Source organism: Furipterus horrens, unplaced genomic scaffold (genome assembly GCF_987537825.1).
Source record: "Furipterus horrens unplaced genomic scaffold, mFurHor1.1.pri manual_scaffold_15, whole genome shotgun sequence".
NCBI classification, from domain to species: domain Eukaryota; kingdom Metazoa; phylum Chordata; class Mammalia; order Chiroptera; family Furipteridae; genus Furipterus; species Furipterus horrens.
Genome location: NW_028327185.1, coordinates 19,534,594 through 19,548,983, shown reverse-complemented (window position 1 = coordinate 19,548,983; position 14,390 = coordinate 19,534,594). Strand labels below are relative to the sequence as shown.

The 14,390-nt window shown below is 50.9% G+C and overlaps 1 protein-coding gene across 1 annotated transcript in view; it reads left to right on the top strand.

Moving 5' to 3' along the window:
* The window catches only part of LOC149992494 (pecanex-like protein 2), a 193,389-nt gene that overhangs the window by 167,778 nt on the left and 11,221 nt on the right, over positions 1-14,390 (top strand). Inside the window, exons 27-28 of the mRNA XM_090263293.1 lie at positions 6,392-6,625; positions 9,050-9,162. Of these exons, the coding sequence (XP_090119419.1) occupies positions 6,392-6,625; positions 9,050-9,162 (347 nt within the window). The remainder of the gene's footprint in view (positions 1-6,391; positions 6,626-9,049; positions 9,163-14,390) is intronic.

Here is a 14,390-nt window from a genome sequence, read left to right as displayed (position 1 = left end):
CATGCCGATTTGAAGGAAGTCCCCTGGAGAACATGTGACACTTGACCAAAGACACAGAGTGACAGCTGGGCAAAGGTGTTTTCTGAGGGGAAGGGCTCAGCAGGGTCAGCCATGGCTCAGACAGTCCTCGTGGTGGCTCCTGTGCTGTAGGAGCACTTTGCATGGCGTCAGTTCTGGACGGTCCTCAGAGGCTCCACATTTTAATGCCACTCAAAGTAAAGACACTCATGCATCTGAGAAATTTGGGAGAGCTACCATGGGGGCCCCAGCGTGTGCTTCCATGGCTGCTGACATTAACAGGAAATAAAAGGAAGACTGTGAAGGTCAGAGGTTAAATAACTTATCACATTCTGCCACAAGGACAGCAAGGAATGTTTGGGAAACCCTTTTCCGTGGCAGAATATTGAAAACAGATTTAGTGGTTCATTCTCACCTGCTTCACGCATGTGGAGGGGATGCAAAAGTTTACATCCAAACCTCACAGGGAACAATCACTGATTTGTGCAACATTTTGGAGGTGGAGGAAGATGTTCAGAAAGCAAATCAGGGAGCTGTGGCCTCTTGCATCCCAACTCCGTGGTTTGTCTCCTCCGATGTTATAAAAGAAGCTGCAGGAAGCTTTTTACACACAGTCAAGTCTGGGCCAACTTCATGTGTCTGCTGATATTAGGTTTGGCAGTGGGTACTGAAGGCCTGTGGCACACACATGTGACACATATCTTCCTGTCACATGTCAGTAAAGGCTGATGTGGCAGCTCTGCTCCGCCATTTGTAGTGTGCCCTCATCTTAAATGGATGGAGGAAAGGACATGGAAATGAAGGCTGGGAACCTGCACCAGCTATTCCTCAAGAACTTCCAGAAGTGGCGACAGTATGCTCCGCTGTATCCCATCGGCCTGGTGGTTGTCATGTGCCAGTTGTAAGGGCATCTGAGAAGTGTATTCTGGGAAGCCATGAACCCAGATACAAATCGTATGTTCCTGGAGGAAGGAGAAAACAGATGTAAATGGCGACCAGCTATCTCAGGTACTGCCCTCAAAAAGAAGAGAAAGTGTCCCTTGAGTATTCCCTGTAGATTATAAGTAGCCACAAGCTGGAGCCATTGCAGGAGGGCTGGATCTAGGGCTGACAGGTCAAGGGGACTGAGCATCCCATGAAGCAAGTGGCCAAGAGTTTACTCCGGAGAAGGCAGCTGGGGCCATCGGACAAGTGTAGACAGCCCAGATGAATGAGCCAAACATCTCCTTGTAGCCCCGAGAACAAGGCTAGACCCTTCGTCTGTCCTTCCATCCCTGTACTGGCCGACCTTGTTTTCTGCCCCACTCCCTTTGTACCATGTCCCCAGGACTGCACCCCCACCCCGTGCCCAGCGGGGCCTCCTCTTACTCTTCGCTCTCCCACCCTGTGCCCATGCTCACCATCTGCCCCAGGGGCCGAGGCTGGCATCGGCCGCCTGCCTCTGAAACCCTTTCTACGTCACCTGCTGCCAACTTCTAAGCACGAATACATCATTCCTCTTTGGGTCCCCAGAGCTCAGTGTGATGATGCGCTTGTTGAGGTGCCCAGGGTATTTTCTGGAGTCTGGCATCTGGGCCATACCGTCTGGATGCACAAGGTCCAGATGCAGGCAAGGGTCTGCGTGACCTGCTCCAGGCAGTGTGCTAAGACTGGGATTCAATCCTGAGCCACCTCTATGAATCTGCAGCTCCGCATAAATGGCTTTTCCGTGGACTGAGTGATAGGCCAGCAGGCCACCATGAGTGGGAGACAAAGGATGAGATGCCCTCTCTGGGGCTACCCACTTGGCTTTGCCAGAGGCCTTGGGGGCGCGGGGCCAGGACCCGCCTTCTGATGCCTCCTTCCCTGGGTCTGGTAATTGGCACGCACATTCTATTATTGGAGAAACCCGCTTCTTCTTGGCGATGCAATAAAGAATTACAGATCAGCGAGCCTGTTAGTGTGCACACAAAGTTTATTAGTGAATGGGAGAGCCAAAGAGAGAGAGGCCAAAGGCCAGGGTGACAAGCTCACCCTAGTGTGGCCAGAAGGCCGAGCACAAGTCCTTTGTTCTGAGGGCCTATATAGTCTGCGGGATGGGCGTGAAGAAGTTACATATTGATTGACAGGCAAAGGTGGTGCTAGCTTTCCAGGACTGGGGCATGGATACCTAAAGGTGCTAAGGGGCTTCTTCTTGTAGGCACTATGGGCCCTTTCCTGCCTTTCTGGCTTGGGATGTAAACACAGTTTCAAAGGCTTTCCTTCCCAGATAGTGAAAAGGACATAGAATTCCAAGAACTTTCCTCCTCCTGTGCTGACATGGTGTTTCTTGTGATGTTGGAACACCTGGCAATATTATCCCACCAGGCACAGGACTGCTGAGTTAGCGGTGAGACATGTCTCCCTCTGTATTCACTCTCCTGTAACAATTCCTCCTCTCCTAACGCCTGGAAACGCGCCTCCCAGCCGCCTGCATGTTCTCTAAAGTGGCAGTCTTCAATCTGAAACACAGTCCAGGATGATGTGCAAATGGAAGAGGGCCGAAGGAGGCCCCCAGAACCCGCCAGGTCATAGGTAGCTTGTGGGAAACAGTGGCCTTGATGTCGCAAGAAAGGGGAGTGATGTTCGCATGCGGGTTTCGGGCCGGGCAGGAGAGGCGCACAGTGTGGAAGCTCGTCACCCAGCTGGGCGCTTCTCACAGCTGGGGGCAGACCTGTGGCGTCAGGCTCCCCCAGGAAGGGGGGGTAATTACAGACTTCCCTGTCCTGCCCTGAAGCTCTGACTCTGTGGGCCTGGGGAGATGCCCAAGCACCTGCAGTTTTAAACCTTTCCTAAGTGATTTGATACAAAACCAGACTTGGGAAGCACTACGGACAGGTTTTCTGAACCCCAGATCAGCGCTCAGGAGGGGCAGAGATGCAGGGGCAGGTGGTCTCACGGAGTGTAACTCATGCCACGTGGGCCCAGCGGGTCCGTGCATCGGAGGCCGTGTTTTGAAGAGCACTGGGTGCCTTCCTCCCCTTGGGTGAGGGGCTGCTCAGAACCTGTAGTCACACCCCTGCTGGTGGTACAGTATTCCCTCATTTATCGCGGGTATTATGTTCTACACCCCCCACCCCGCGACAGGTGAGAATCCGCGAAGTAGGAACCTTATATTTATTTTAGTATTTATATACATTTTAAGGCTTTGTAAACCCTTCCCACACACTTAGAAACCATTCCCAGTCCCTTATTAACCTTTTCCACACTTTTATAAACACTACTTATGTTCTTAAACCTATTCGACACTCTTAAACCTACGTAACTTTAACATGGGTATACAGTACCGCAAAATCCCACGATATAGCAAAAAATTTGTGATGAATAAATACAATATTTTTTAAAATCCCGCGATACAGTGAGGCCGCGATAAGTGAACCACAATATAGAGAGGGACTGCTGTAGTTCAAGGCGATCTCAGAAGGCTGTTATAACAAAAGAAATAGCATTTTAGGATAAAAAGTAATGACGATTTTCTTCTTCGGTCTTCATTCCTGGGTGAATAAAATTGCCTTCACAGTGCTGAATTGCTCTGAGTTTCATGAGGTCCGTTTTATTCTTTTTATTATTTTTTGTTGGACAGGCAAATCAAAAGAAAAAGAAAAGCTTAGGCTAATTCCTTTACACAAAAGGATTTTTTAAATCCCCTAATAAACTGAGTCAGTTCCCCAACCCTCCCTGAATATATTTGAAATCGTTTCCTTCCTGGACTTGAGGTTCCCCTTGCTCCCCCGCCATCTCTCCTCCATTCATTTGTGTTTAAAACCCCTTCTCGGTCCAGACACCCAGTTTCTGCAAGAGCCTAGAGTTCCTGCTGCCATTGTTTCTGCCGACTCTGGTAGAAAGGAGATGGGCTTATCACCTGCCTTGCAGTGGAGCCGGACACACATCGGTCGGCTTGCCAGGTCCCCTTCCTTGACTGAGTTGCCTGATAGGAAACGCTGATCTACAATTAAAATGAGACACCGGGAGAATCCTGCTGGAGGAGCCAGATATGGGGAATTAATCCAGAAGGGGTCCTGTCTCCACCACGGATCAGGGTCCACGCAATCCATGTTCACTGTCCTTACTTATCAGTTTTACTTAATATCGTACCCATCTCATTCTGACAGATTCGGGAGGATTTCACACTGTTCTTTGCCATGTCCCTGACAGAATTTCTGCCTCGGTGAAGTGGACATGGGGTATAGATGGCAACTTGCTGCGGGGACTCTGTTTTCTCAGGGGGAGAGGGATGAGCACGGCACCCCCTTGCACAGGAAAGCTGAGCACAGAGCTGGGGTTCAGCTCCAAAGTCAACTCTGTGGGATTTTGCCCAAATTAGCGGAAGGAGTTTTAACCTCTGGCATGCAAAGTCCTCCTGAACTATTCTGACTTCATCGGTGGAAAGGTTATTTTAATTCTTCCTTAGAAATGCATGGAAAGGTAAACGTTCCCCTCCTGATTTGTTTGTTATTCCTCTCTGGGACACGTAATTAGGACCCACTGGGGAAAACTAGACCAGATGTTTGCTAAAGCCAGATGTTGGGACAGATCACATTTCTCTTTCCCCTTGGTAATCATCAGCTGAGAAGCAGTGACTCGGGCCACGGTCACAAACCCTCACGTGCTCGTAACTTTGGGCCGACTCGCTGGAGACGTCAACTGAAACCACAGAGAACCCTTCAGATCCCGAGTTTTCACTTTCTGAATATCAGGTCACCACCATGGACTAAGCTGTCTCCTGTCCCCTCCCGCCTGCTTCAGGCCTCAGAGTGGCCGCTGGGACCACTGCCTCAGGCTTGTTGGGAAGCAAATCACAGATGCCAGGGATGCGGCGTTATTACAGTTCCTTGCACACGTATGCACGGTAGCCCAGGAGCTGAGTGCCTCATACACACGATCTCATTTTAAACCTCAAAACAACTGTGAAAAGCAGTACCGTGAGCATTCCTGCCACTCCTCCTCCGCTTCCAGCTTCCTTTGGCCCCTCCCCCCTTTTCTCTCCTCCCCTCCCTCTCTCCTTCCTGACACTGTTGTCCTGGGAGAACCTGTGAGCTACTGAATTCTACTCACTGTGTCTGTGGGCTTCGCCCCCCACCCCCTGTTTTGGGGTCCGCAGGACTGTGCTGCCCGTAGAGGTTAAGGGCTGCCCAAGGCCCTAACAGCAGAGGCTGACTCAGGGGTTTGCCTGTTGTTGAGCCCAAAGCCGGAGGCCACCTGGCTGGCTGGCTGCTCACCTGCTCACACTCCGGAAATAACCTGAAACCAGACACCTCAGCCACCCACACCAGATTTCACGTCTTCATCAAGTGGGGCGGGGGCCACCACCGAGAACCCAGCACCGGTGCCTCTGCCCACTCACCTCCTGGCTTGTCACCTCAGCCTGTCCACGTCCGTGCCGTGTGCGTGACTTTCCCAGACAAGGCCACCAGCTGAGGGCTCGATTCCACAGGAACACGCCTCGCTGCCCCTTTGCATCACACACCAGCCGTCCCCCTTCCCTGTGGCTCCTGGCTTCCAGAGGAGATGAGTAAGAGCCCTGTCGGCCCATCCTCGGGGGGCTGAGGAGCAAAAGTCCCATCTCCCTGAGAAATGAAAACGCCGTGAGGGTTGGGGGGTTGGGGATGACGCCTCAGCACCAGAGTCCAATCTGCTGCTGATGTGCCCACATCCGGCTCAGGTTTTCATTTTCTGGGTTACATTTTTACCCCTCCAGGCCATGTGCTAGCCTTTCAGAAAGATGAATTTGTTCAAAAACGACAAGGTGGCCTTCAACAAAGCAGTGACCCAGAAGAGTAAAGCCCGGCGTGGCCTTCTGCCCCACTGGGACCCGCAGTGGAGTGTCCGCTGAAGAGGACTGTGGGTTGTCTTTGGATGCACCCCAGATACCCACAGTCGGGGTGCCCAGGATTGTGCGTGCACAAGCGTTCCAACAACCTCCTCACAAGGACTTCCCGTCAGAACCCTGCTTTAGTTCATGAGCACTCTGGTGGGGGGGTCCCCCCTCATCGGTCTCGCAGCTGGAGCAGCCCAGCCTGGCATCCGCAGACACCGGAGTAACTGAGGGTCTCTCGTGTGCGACTGTCAGCCAGGAGGGGGCCGGCTGTCATTGTTTCTCCCCACAGAAAGTCTGTTCTGGTGCACACTGTTGGCAGTCTGTCCTTCACGCTTCCCTCACTGCTACAGTGACCTCAGCAAAGTCTCCAGTGGGCTCCATCGACTAAATCTGCAGGAAATGCCCATCACGCCACGTGTGCAGGCTCAGGGCTCATACCTCGCTGGTAGCAACTGACGTGATGAAATACGATAAATAACAGGTCTTTCTGGCTTTAGAACGGCTGCAAGCGCTCACAGTCTCGCTTTCTCTCCACAGAGTATAATATACTACATGGTAACGTCCCCCAAACTCCTCTCCTGGATCAAAAATGAGTCCCTCCTGAAGTCCCTGCAGCCTTTTGCCAAGTGGCATTACATCGAGCGTGACCTTGCAATGTTCAACATTAACACTGACGATGACTACGTCCCGTGTCTCCAGGGGATCACGCGCGCCAGCTACTGTACCGTCTACCTTGAGTGGATCCAGTACTGTGCGGAGAAAAGACCGGAGGTAGGAGGGGAGCGGGGGCCGTGCGTTTGAAAAACAAGGAACGTTGTACAGTCGATCTCTTTCCTACACTCTCTGGTGCACTGTAATAAAATGAAAATGAGGAAAAACATTGGCATCTGGATAAATGTTTATTTAACAATGAAAGAATTCAGGAAGGACCCTTGAAGTTTTGTTTCCCCATATTCTGTGCTTAGGGTCAGAGCAATTTTAAGCCCCTATAGCTTTGCTGGTCTGAAAATGTCTTTGTTTAAAGTTACTTTCTGAGATTTCTGTACAAAGTACCTCTGTGTGAAGTCCAGGGGGTTCACCGCACATTTTGAACTGTGGACATGAGATTCTGTTAACAATCAGATGGCCCAGGCCACCCCTGAGTTGTTTCTTGGGCATCCCTGCTCCTGTGCTGAGGCAACTTCTAGAGATGAGTCCAGCCGCCTAGACCTGAAACTGGGGACAGTGGCGCTCAGAGAGAGGAAGGCAGGAGAGCCAGCAAGGAGGGGCAGCAAGGGAAGAGAAACAGGGGGTGGGAGCTGGCTTTCCTCCTTGGCTTGAAAGGCTGAATCCACACGTGGATGGAGGCAGGAGATCCAAATTGAAAACACCCCTGTCAGCCACTGTGAAGTCTGTTGCACGACAGTAGAGGGTAAATCAAGTGATGACAAAGCCCTGGTCCTTGACCTTGGCATGAGTGATTACGAACAGGTGGTGGGAAGAGCAGGTGGCAGCACCTGCCTTCTCCAGATGCAGTAGGGAGAATGTGTGCTGAAACTGTCCCCACGCAAGGTCTCGTCAGGTGGTGGAGATACGCAGAGAATCCATGGACACTCGGGTGTTCCCGTGGTGGCTCTCCTCTGTCCACTTGGGTAGTCTCAGTGGTGGCTCTCCTCTGTCCACTCGGGCGGTCCCCGTGGTGGCTCTCCTCTGTCCACTCGGGCGGTCCCTGTGGTGGCTCTCCTCTGTCCTCAGGTGGTCCATGAAATCATTGTTTTTCTTGCTAAAAACACTTGGACTTCAAATGTCTCCTGCCCTTCCCCTGCCACTTCTTAAAGCTGGCTCTGGGAGACCCCCTTTATTTAGTTGTTGATTGTGGGCTTACAGTCAGTTCACTGGGCGCTCGTTATTGGAAGAACAGAAGACCCTCATTTGCACTTGATTCCTGTACTTCTCTTCATGCTAGACACACCTCTCCACTGCTTTAGAGAACAGGTGGGCACTGGGCAGTGTGATGGTGGGCACCGGGCAGTGTGAAGGCGGGCACTAGGCAGTGTGATGGTGGGCACCGGGCAGTGTGAAGGCGGGCACCGGGCAGCGTGAAGGCGGGCACCGGGCAGTGTGAAGGCGGGCACTAGGCAGTGTGATGGTGGGCACCGGGCAGTGTGATGGTGGGCACCGGGCAGTGTGAAGGCGGGCACTAGGCAGTGTGATGGTGGGCACCGGGCAGTGTGAAGGCGGGCACTGGGCAGTGTGATGGGCACCGGGCAGTGTGAAGGCGGGAACCGGGCAGTGTGATGGTGGGCTCGGGCAGTGTAAGGCGGGCACTGGGCAGTGTGAAGGTGGGCACCGGGCAGTGTGAAGGCGGGCACCGGGCAGTGTGAAGGCGGGCACTGGGCAGTGTGATGGTGGGCACCGGGCAGTGTAAGGCGGGCACCAGGCAGTGTGAAGGCGGGCACTGGGCAGTGTGATGGTGGGCACCGGGCAGTGTAAGGCGGGCAGTGTGAAGGTGGGCACCGGGCAGTGTGAAGGCGGGCACCGGGCAGTGTGATGGTGGGCACCGGGCAGTGTAAGGCGGGCACTGGGCAGTGTGAAGGCGGGCACTGGGCAGTGTGAAGGCGGGCACCGGGCAGTGTGAAGGTGGGCACCGGGCAGTGTGAAGGCGGGCACCGGGCAGTGTGATGGTGGGCACCGGGCAGTGTAAGGCGGGCACCGGGCAGTGTGATGATGGGCACCGGGCAGTGTGAAGGTGGGCACCGAGCAGTGTGAAGGCGGGCACCGGGCAGTGTGAAGGCGGGCACCGGGCAGTGTAAGGCGGACACCGGGCAGTGTGAAGGTGGGCACCAGGCAGTGTGAAGGCGGGCACCGGGCAGTGTGATGGTGGGCACCGGGCAGTGTGAAGGCGGGCACCAGGCAGTGTGATGGTGGGCACCGGGCAGTGTGAAGGCGGGCATTTGGTTGACTATACTTGCTGAGCATCTTCATGACCTTTGGTGCCATATGCACACCCCAGGCAATTAGCTCAGTGAGATGCATGGAGCCCTGTCCTCCCCCACCATAGCCGCCTTGCTGGAATGTCTGGCTTGTCCAGAAGCAGGGCTCCCAAGTGAGGACTGGGGGTGGCTGGCCTAAGTCACCTCCTGGAATCTCCACTGTATCCTGGGTGGTGCATGTGGCACCTGCATGACGGGTGAATTAATATCTCTGCTCTTCCAGCCTTCCAAGGCCCCGGACAGCGACGAGGACTCGCCCCTGGTGACCCTGTCCTTCGCCCTGTGCATCCTCGGGAGGAGAGCACTGGGGACTGCCGCTCACAACACGGCTCTCAGGTACCTGGGGGGACGGCCGGGACAGGCGCCCATATTTTACATTTCTGACAGATCGTTTCCAAGCATTTCATTTTACACGTGGACTGCTTATACTTCTTTCACAGTCCTCTTCATAATAAATCTCGTGGGGCCTGTGACAAGGCTTTTGACTCTGGGATTCCTTCATGCTTTCGCTTCAGAAATGGCGTTAATGTGGAGCAGCCCAAATCCCGGAAATCTGGGGCATTGTGCGTTACAAGGGTCCCTGCAGACTGGCTGGGAAGGTGAAATGACATCACACATATTAATTCCTAGCACCATTCTTGCTCAGTGGTGTTACTTTTTCCCCGTGTTCTCCCGTGGGCGCTCTGGTCTAGACCCTGCCCTGCGTGTCTCTGTGGGGCTGATTCATGGGCGGCCCTTCTGCTGGCTCCGACTCGCTTTCTCCCGGGTCTTCTCCCTCCATGTGTAAACAGCCAGTCTCTCTTTTCAAATAACAAAGACAGAGGGAAGCGCTCTCCAGACTGGACCCTTCCACCCTCCTGCTCCCTCTGCCACAGGGGGCTTATCTCTGGTTCACAAAGAGCCCTTGGCCTTTCGTTCACAAAGGACAGGGTCACAGCCCTGTGCCCCACTGCCAGCGCGTCCAGCTCCTGGCACCCCAGCCAAGCTGCTCCTACGATTTCATCAGTCACCTGCTCACCCCACAAATCAGTGGCTGTTTCACAGACGTCTCCCTTGATACCTACCTCTGGGGACCCGATGTTCTGAGCTCTGCTGTCCGTCAGAAGCTCCTTCGCGCTGACTGAGTGGTTTGCTTGGTTGGAGCTCCAGCCAGTACACCAGAAGGTTGTGGGTTTGATCTCAGGTCAGGGCACGTACAGGAAACAACCAATCAATGTCTCTCTCACATTAATGTCTCTCTCTCTCTCTCTCTCTCATCCATTTAAAAAAAAAAAAAAAAAAAAGGCCCTGGCCAATGGGGCTCAGTTGATTGGGTATCATCCTGCAAAGCAAAAGGTCACTTAAGTTGTGGGTTCAGTCCCTGGTCAGGGCACATACAAGAGACAACTGATTGATGTTTCTCTCTCACGTCAATGCTTCTCTCCCTCTCTTTCTTCCTTCCTTCCCCTCTCTACAAATAAATAAATAAAATCTTAAAAAAGAAGAAGAAGCTCCTCAATTAGTTTTGTTAAGATCTCCTGAAGGGCCTCTCCTGAGGCTCAGACTCCAGCCCAGTCCAGACCAGTTGCATCAGAACTCCTGCGGGTGGACCACGCACCAGGACTGAGGCAGCTCCCCAGGGGGTTCAGTGTGCGGTCAGGGTGGAGAATCGTGCAGAACAAGGGGGGGGGGGGGCTGAGAAAAAAGGGTTCTGTTGAGCTGCCCTCCCTGGTTTCTCCTCTACTTGGATTCTCTTCAGTACTTCTGTGTTGCACTCTTGCTATCCTTTTCGTATTGGACTTGAGTGAATTTTGTTATTAGGTTGGATTCGAAGCTTCTTAAGGGCAAAGCCCACTTGTGTATTTATCTAACAAGCCTCACAACCACCAGCCATTAGGTCAGCAAGTCCAGGGAGATTGTTGCCCGTCCAGCAGGGGGCAATGGTGAGTTATTGCTGGTGGCAGTTTGGGGAAGCTTCATCAGTTCTGGGCTGGGGATGGATAAGGACGAAGTGGCATGGTTGGCCCTTCTCATCATTTCTGGAGGCAGGAGCCTTGAGTCGCTGAGAGAGAAATTAAGGACCGAATTTGTGACATTGACTACTCTTTCCACTCCCACATCCCAGGATTTTATGGTTTTCTTCATGGATGTGAGAAGGTTAATCCTTAAGTAGTGAGTTAATACCTGTTACGGGAACTACTCTGGGAGGAGCTGACTGGCTTCCAGCCCCTCTCTGCCCTCCTACCCGGCTAGACCTGGGTAAGTTTCTCTGTGGTCACCTGGGACGAAATCTGATGGTTGTCTGAAAGCCTGGCCGGAGGCTCCCTCGTGGGCGTTGTAGAGCAGGACGGGGCAGCTCCTTGTTAAGTTGTAGACAGTACTGTTCGAGAAGGGCTTCCGGGCGGCGGGGGGGAGGGAGGTGGACTCAAAAATCACAAAATGAATCCTCAGATATTCATAGCATCCGGGAAGGTGAGCTTTATTTTGGTCAATTGGAGGTTTTTATAAATTTAAATTTTTCTGTAGTAATTGCAAACAGAACGCTTCAAAGATTTTACTGCTTCAGTTCCTAAGATATTTTCACTCTTGCCTCTTGATCCAGGTGTTTCTTGGTTGGCTTTATTTACTTTTTCCCTGATTAAGCACCTTGCTCACCAGCTGCTTTTTTAAACCTTGTTTTGATGGGATTTTCTTTGTTTCAAATGGATCCTAATACTCTGCGACAGCTCTGCTTGTTCCAAACATAGCGATGAGATAAATCTGGGAATAGTACGCGTGGTGTTCTAGGAGGGCTTTGATTATCTGGGACTGGGTCCCTTCCCTGAGAGGCCCCACAGAGCCGAGAATCCTGCAGCGCGTTTTCATTCCAGCCGTTGACTTGAAAAGGTAACTGATTTAGACGCTGCCCTGGGCTGTGCTGCGGAAAAGCTCGGACTTTCATGGATATGTCGTAGGGGTGAGAGGGACACAGTGTGAGCAGGAGGCTGAGTCTCGGGGGGACTCCCCTCTGCTTCAGCCCCACAGCTGTGCTCTGCATTTCCTGTGTTGGACTTCTGTAAATGGGTTCAATTGCAAAAGAAATAGTTACGGAGCTCAAGAGAGATTTTTAACATAATTTTAATAGATGGAGGTAAAGTGCTCTCCAAAAAGACTGCCCCGGTTTGGAGTCTCTCCAGCAGTGCTGTGCCTTACCCTCACTGACACCGGACATTTCATCTTTTTGATTTTTCTAGTCTTATGGGTAAAAACTCTCTCTGTCTTATTTGAATTTGTATTTCCATCATTATCAGTGAGGGTAAGAATCTTTTAGCATTTTTATTGGTCACTTACATTTTTTTTCTGTGAATTGCCAGCCCACTTATATGCTTGACCCATTACTTTTAGGTACTTACTGATTTTTAGGAAGTAGTCTCATATTAAGATATTAATATGCATTAAAATATGTTCCATTAATGTACACGTGTCTCTTGTATTGATTTATGACATCTTTAAAAATTTTTGATTTTACTGTTTCTTGGTTTTGTGTCTTTCTTAAAACTGTTTTTGTAGCTCCGGGGCATAAAAATGCTAGCCTCTCTTTTTCTCTGAGACTTCCATAGCTTGATTTCTTTCCATCTTGGGATTTGATTTTACTCCACGTATTAGCTAATTGGCTACCTTGTGGCTGTCATGGATTCTGGCAGAGGACACGAGACCCTGGGTCAGAGACAAAGGACTTGACTGCTCCCAGCACAGCAACGGCATACTTGTGTGGGTTCCCCCAGGCCCCAAGCCTGGGGGGTGTGACGCAGGGCACAGAAGTCTCATTTCCATTAAATGAGAGTAGTGTCACTTCATGCCCCAGGGATGTCCGCTGCATCCATGGCGCACACAGGAGGACATGCTGGGGATGGGACCTGGCCCCCCACACGTCCACATAGAATACATTTTCATGCATGGTGGGAGCTAGGGACCCAACGTTTCCCCAAAGAGAGCTAATTGTCCAACATCATTTGTTAAATAGCTCATTGTTAGCTAGTTACTTAGTTACTTAAAATCACCACTAACTTGAAATGCCCCTTTAGCCATAAATTACATTCCCTTAGTAATGGTGTGCTCCTGGGTTTGCACTGCTGTTACAGCGATCAGTTTCTCTGTTTGGTCTACTAGAGTCATACATCGTTTAGGTATCTGTTAAGCCAGTCAGTTCATCTTTACTTTTTTCTGGGGTGCTATTCTTGCTCGTTTCCTCCTCAGGTAAAACTTAGAATCCAATTCTATAAAATCCTCTGTTGGAATTTTGATTGAGATTATATGGAATCTGTAGATTAATTTGAGGGGGAAAAATGAACATCATTTAATAATATGGGGTAACTTTGTAATCATTCAGTTTTTAAATGTCTTTTGTGATTATGGAATAGATCTTTCTTCCTGCCACATTTTCTATATTTTTATATTGATCTCCTTCTGGGCACCTCTACTGGTCTCTATCATAAACATAAATATCTCAATTAATTCTCTTGAAGCAAAACCGATTTGCACATGATGGCAATTTTGGCTTTTTCTTCCCTACAGTTACGACTCAGTTCTCCCTCCTGTTAATTGGCTGTGACCTCTAGCACAGTGTCGCGGGCGGGCATGTGTTTCCTGCTGCTGCTCTAACAAATGACTGCCACCCTGGTGCCTTAGAGCAGTGTGGAGGCCATGGGTCCAAAACGGGTCCTGCTCATCTCAAACCGAGGCATCTGCAGGGCTGCGTTCCTGCTGGGAGGCCGGAGGGGAGGCCCCGCCCTTGTGCAGAGGACACCCGCAACCAGGTGGCCCGTCCCTTGTCTCCGCCGCCAGCAGCAGGGCCTCTGCAAACCACTCTGACTCAAACCCTACCTCTCCCGCTTCCTCCTTTACTTGTAAGGAGTCCTTATGATGACCCTGGACCCGCCCCAGATAACCAAGGATAATCTCCCATCTCAAAATTCTCCACTTGCTCACATCTGCCATTTTCCTTTTGCTGTGCAGGTAACAGCGTCAGGGGTCCCAGGGATTAGGGGGTGGACATCTTTGGAGGGATCATTATTCTAACTATCACAGCATCCTGGTCTTATTCCAGACGTTAATGGGAACAACTGTAATATTTTAGAGTTAAAAACGAGATTTTTATGTTTCTATTAGACCATTTTTATCAAGAAAGAGCGTTTTCTTCTCTTTCTAGCTTGCTAAACCTTTTATTAGGAAACGATGTTCAATTCTTTTAAAATCTGAGGGCACACATTCAGATGATATTCTTCTCCTTAAATCTATTAATGTAATGGGTTACATTAATGAAATTCCTCCTGCTGAACGAAACAGCCTTACAATTCTGAGATAAACTCTATTTGGTTGTGATATATTATTCTTTTTATATAATGATGGATTCAACTTGTTAATATTTTATTCAGTCCGGCTATAGCTATGAATGGCTTACAATCTGTGTGTGTGTGTGTGTGTGTGTGTGTGTGTGTGTGTGTGTGTGTACTCTGTCCCTGTGGGATTTTAAAAGCAGAAGTGTGCCTTTAGGTGTACTTAGACCTGACAAGTCATTCTCACATATTTAATGGTGACAAGTAATG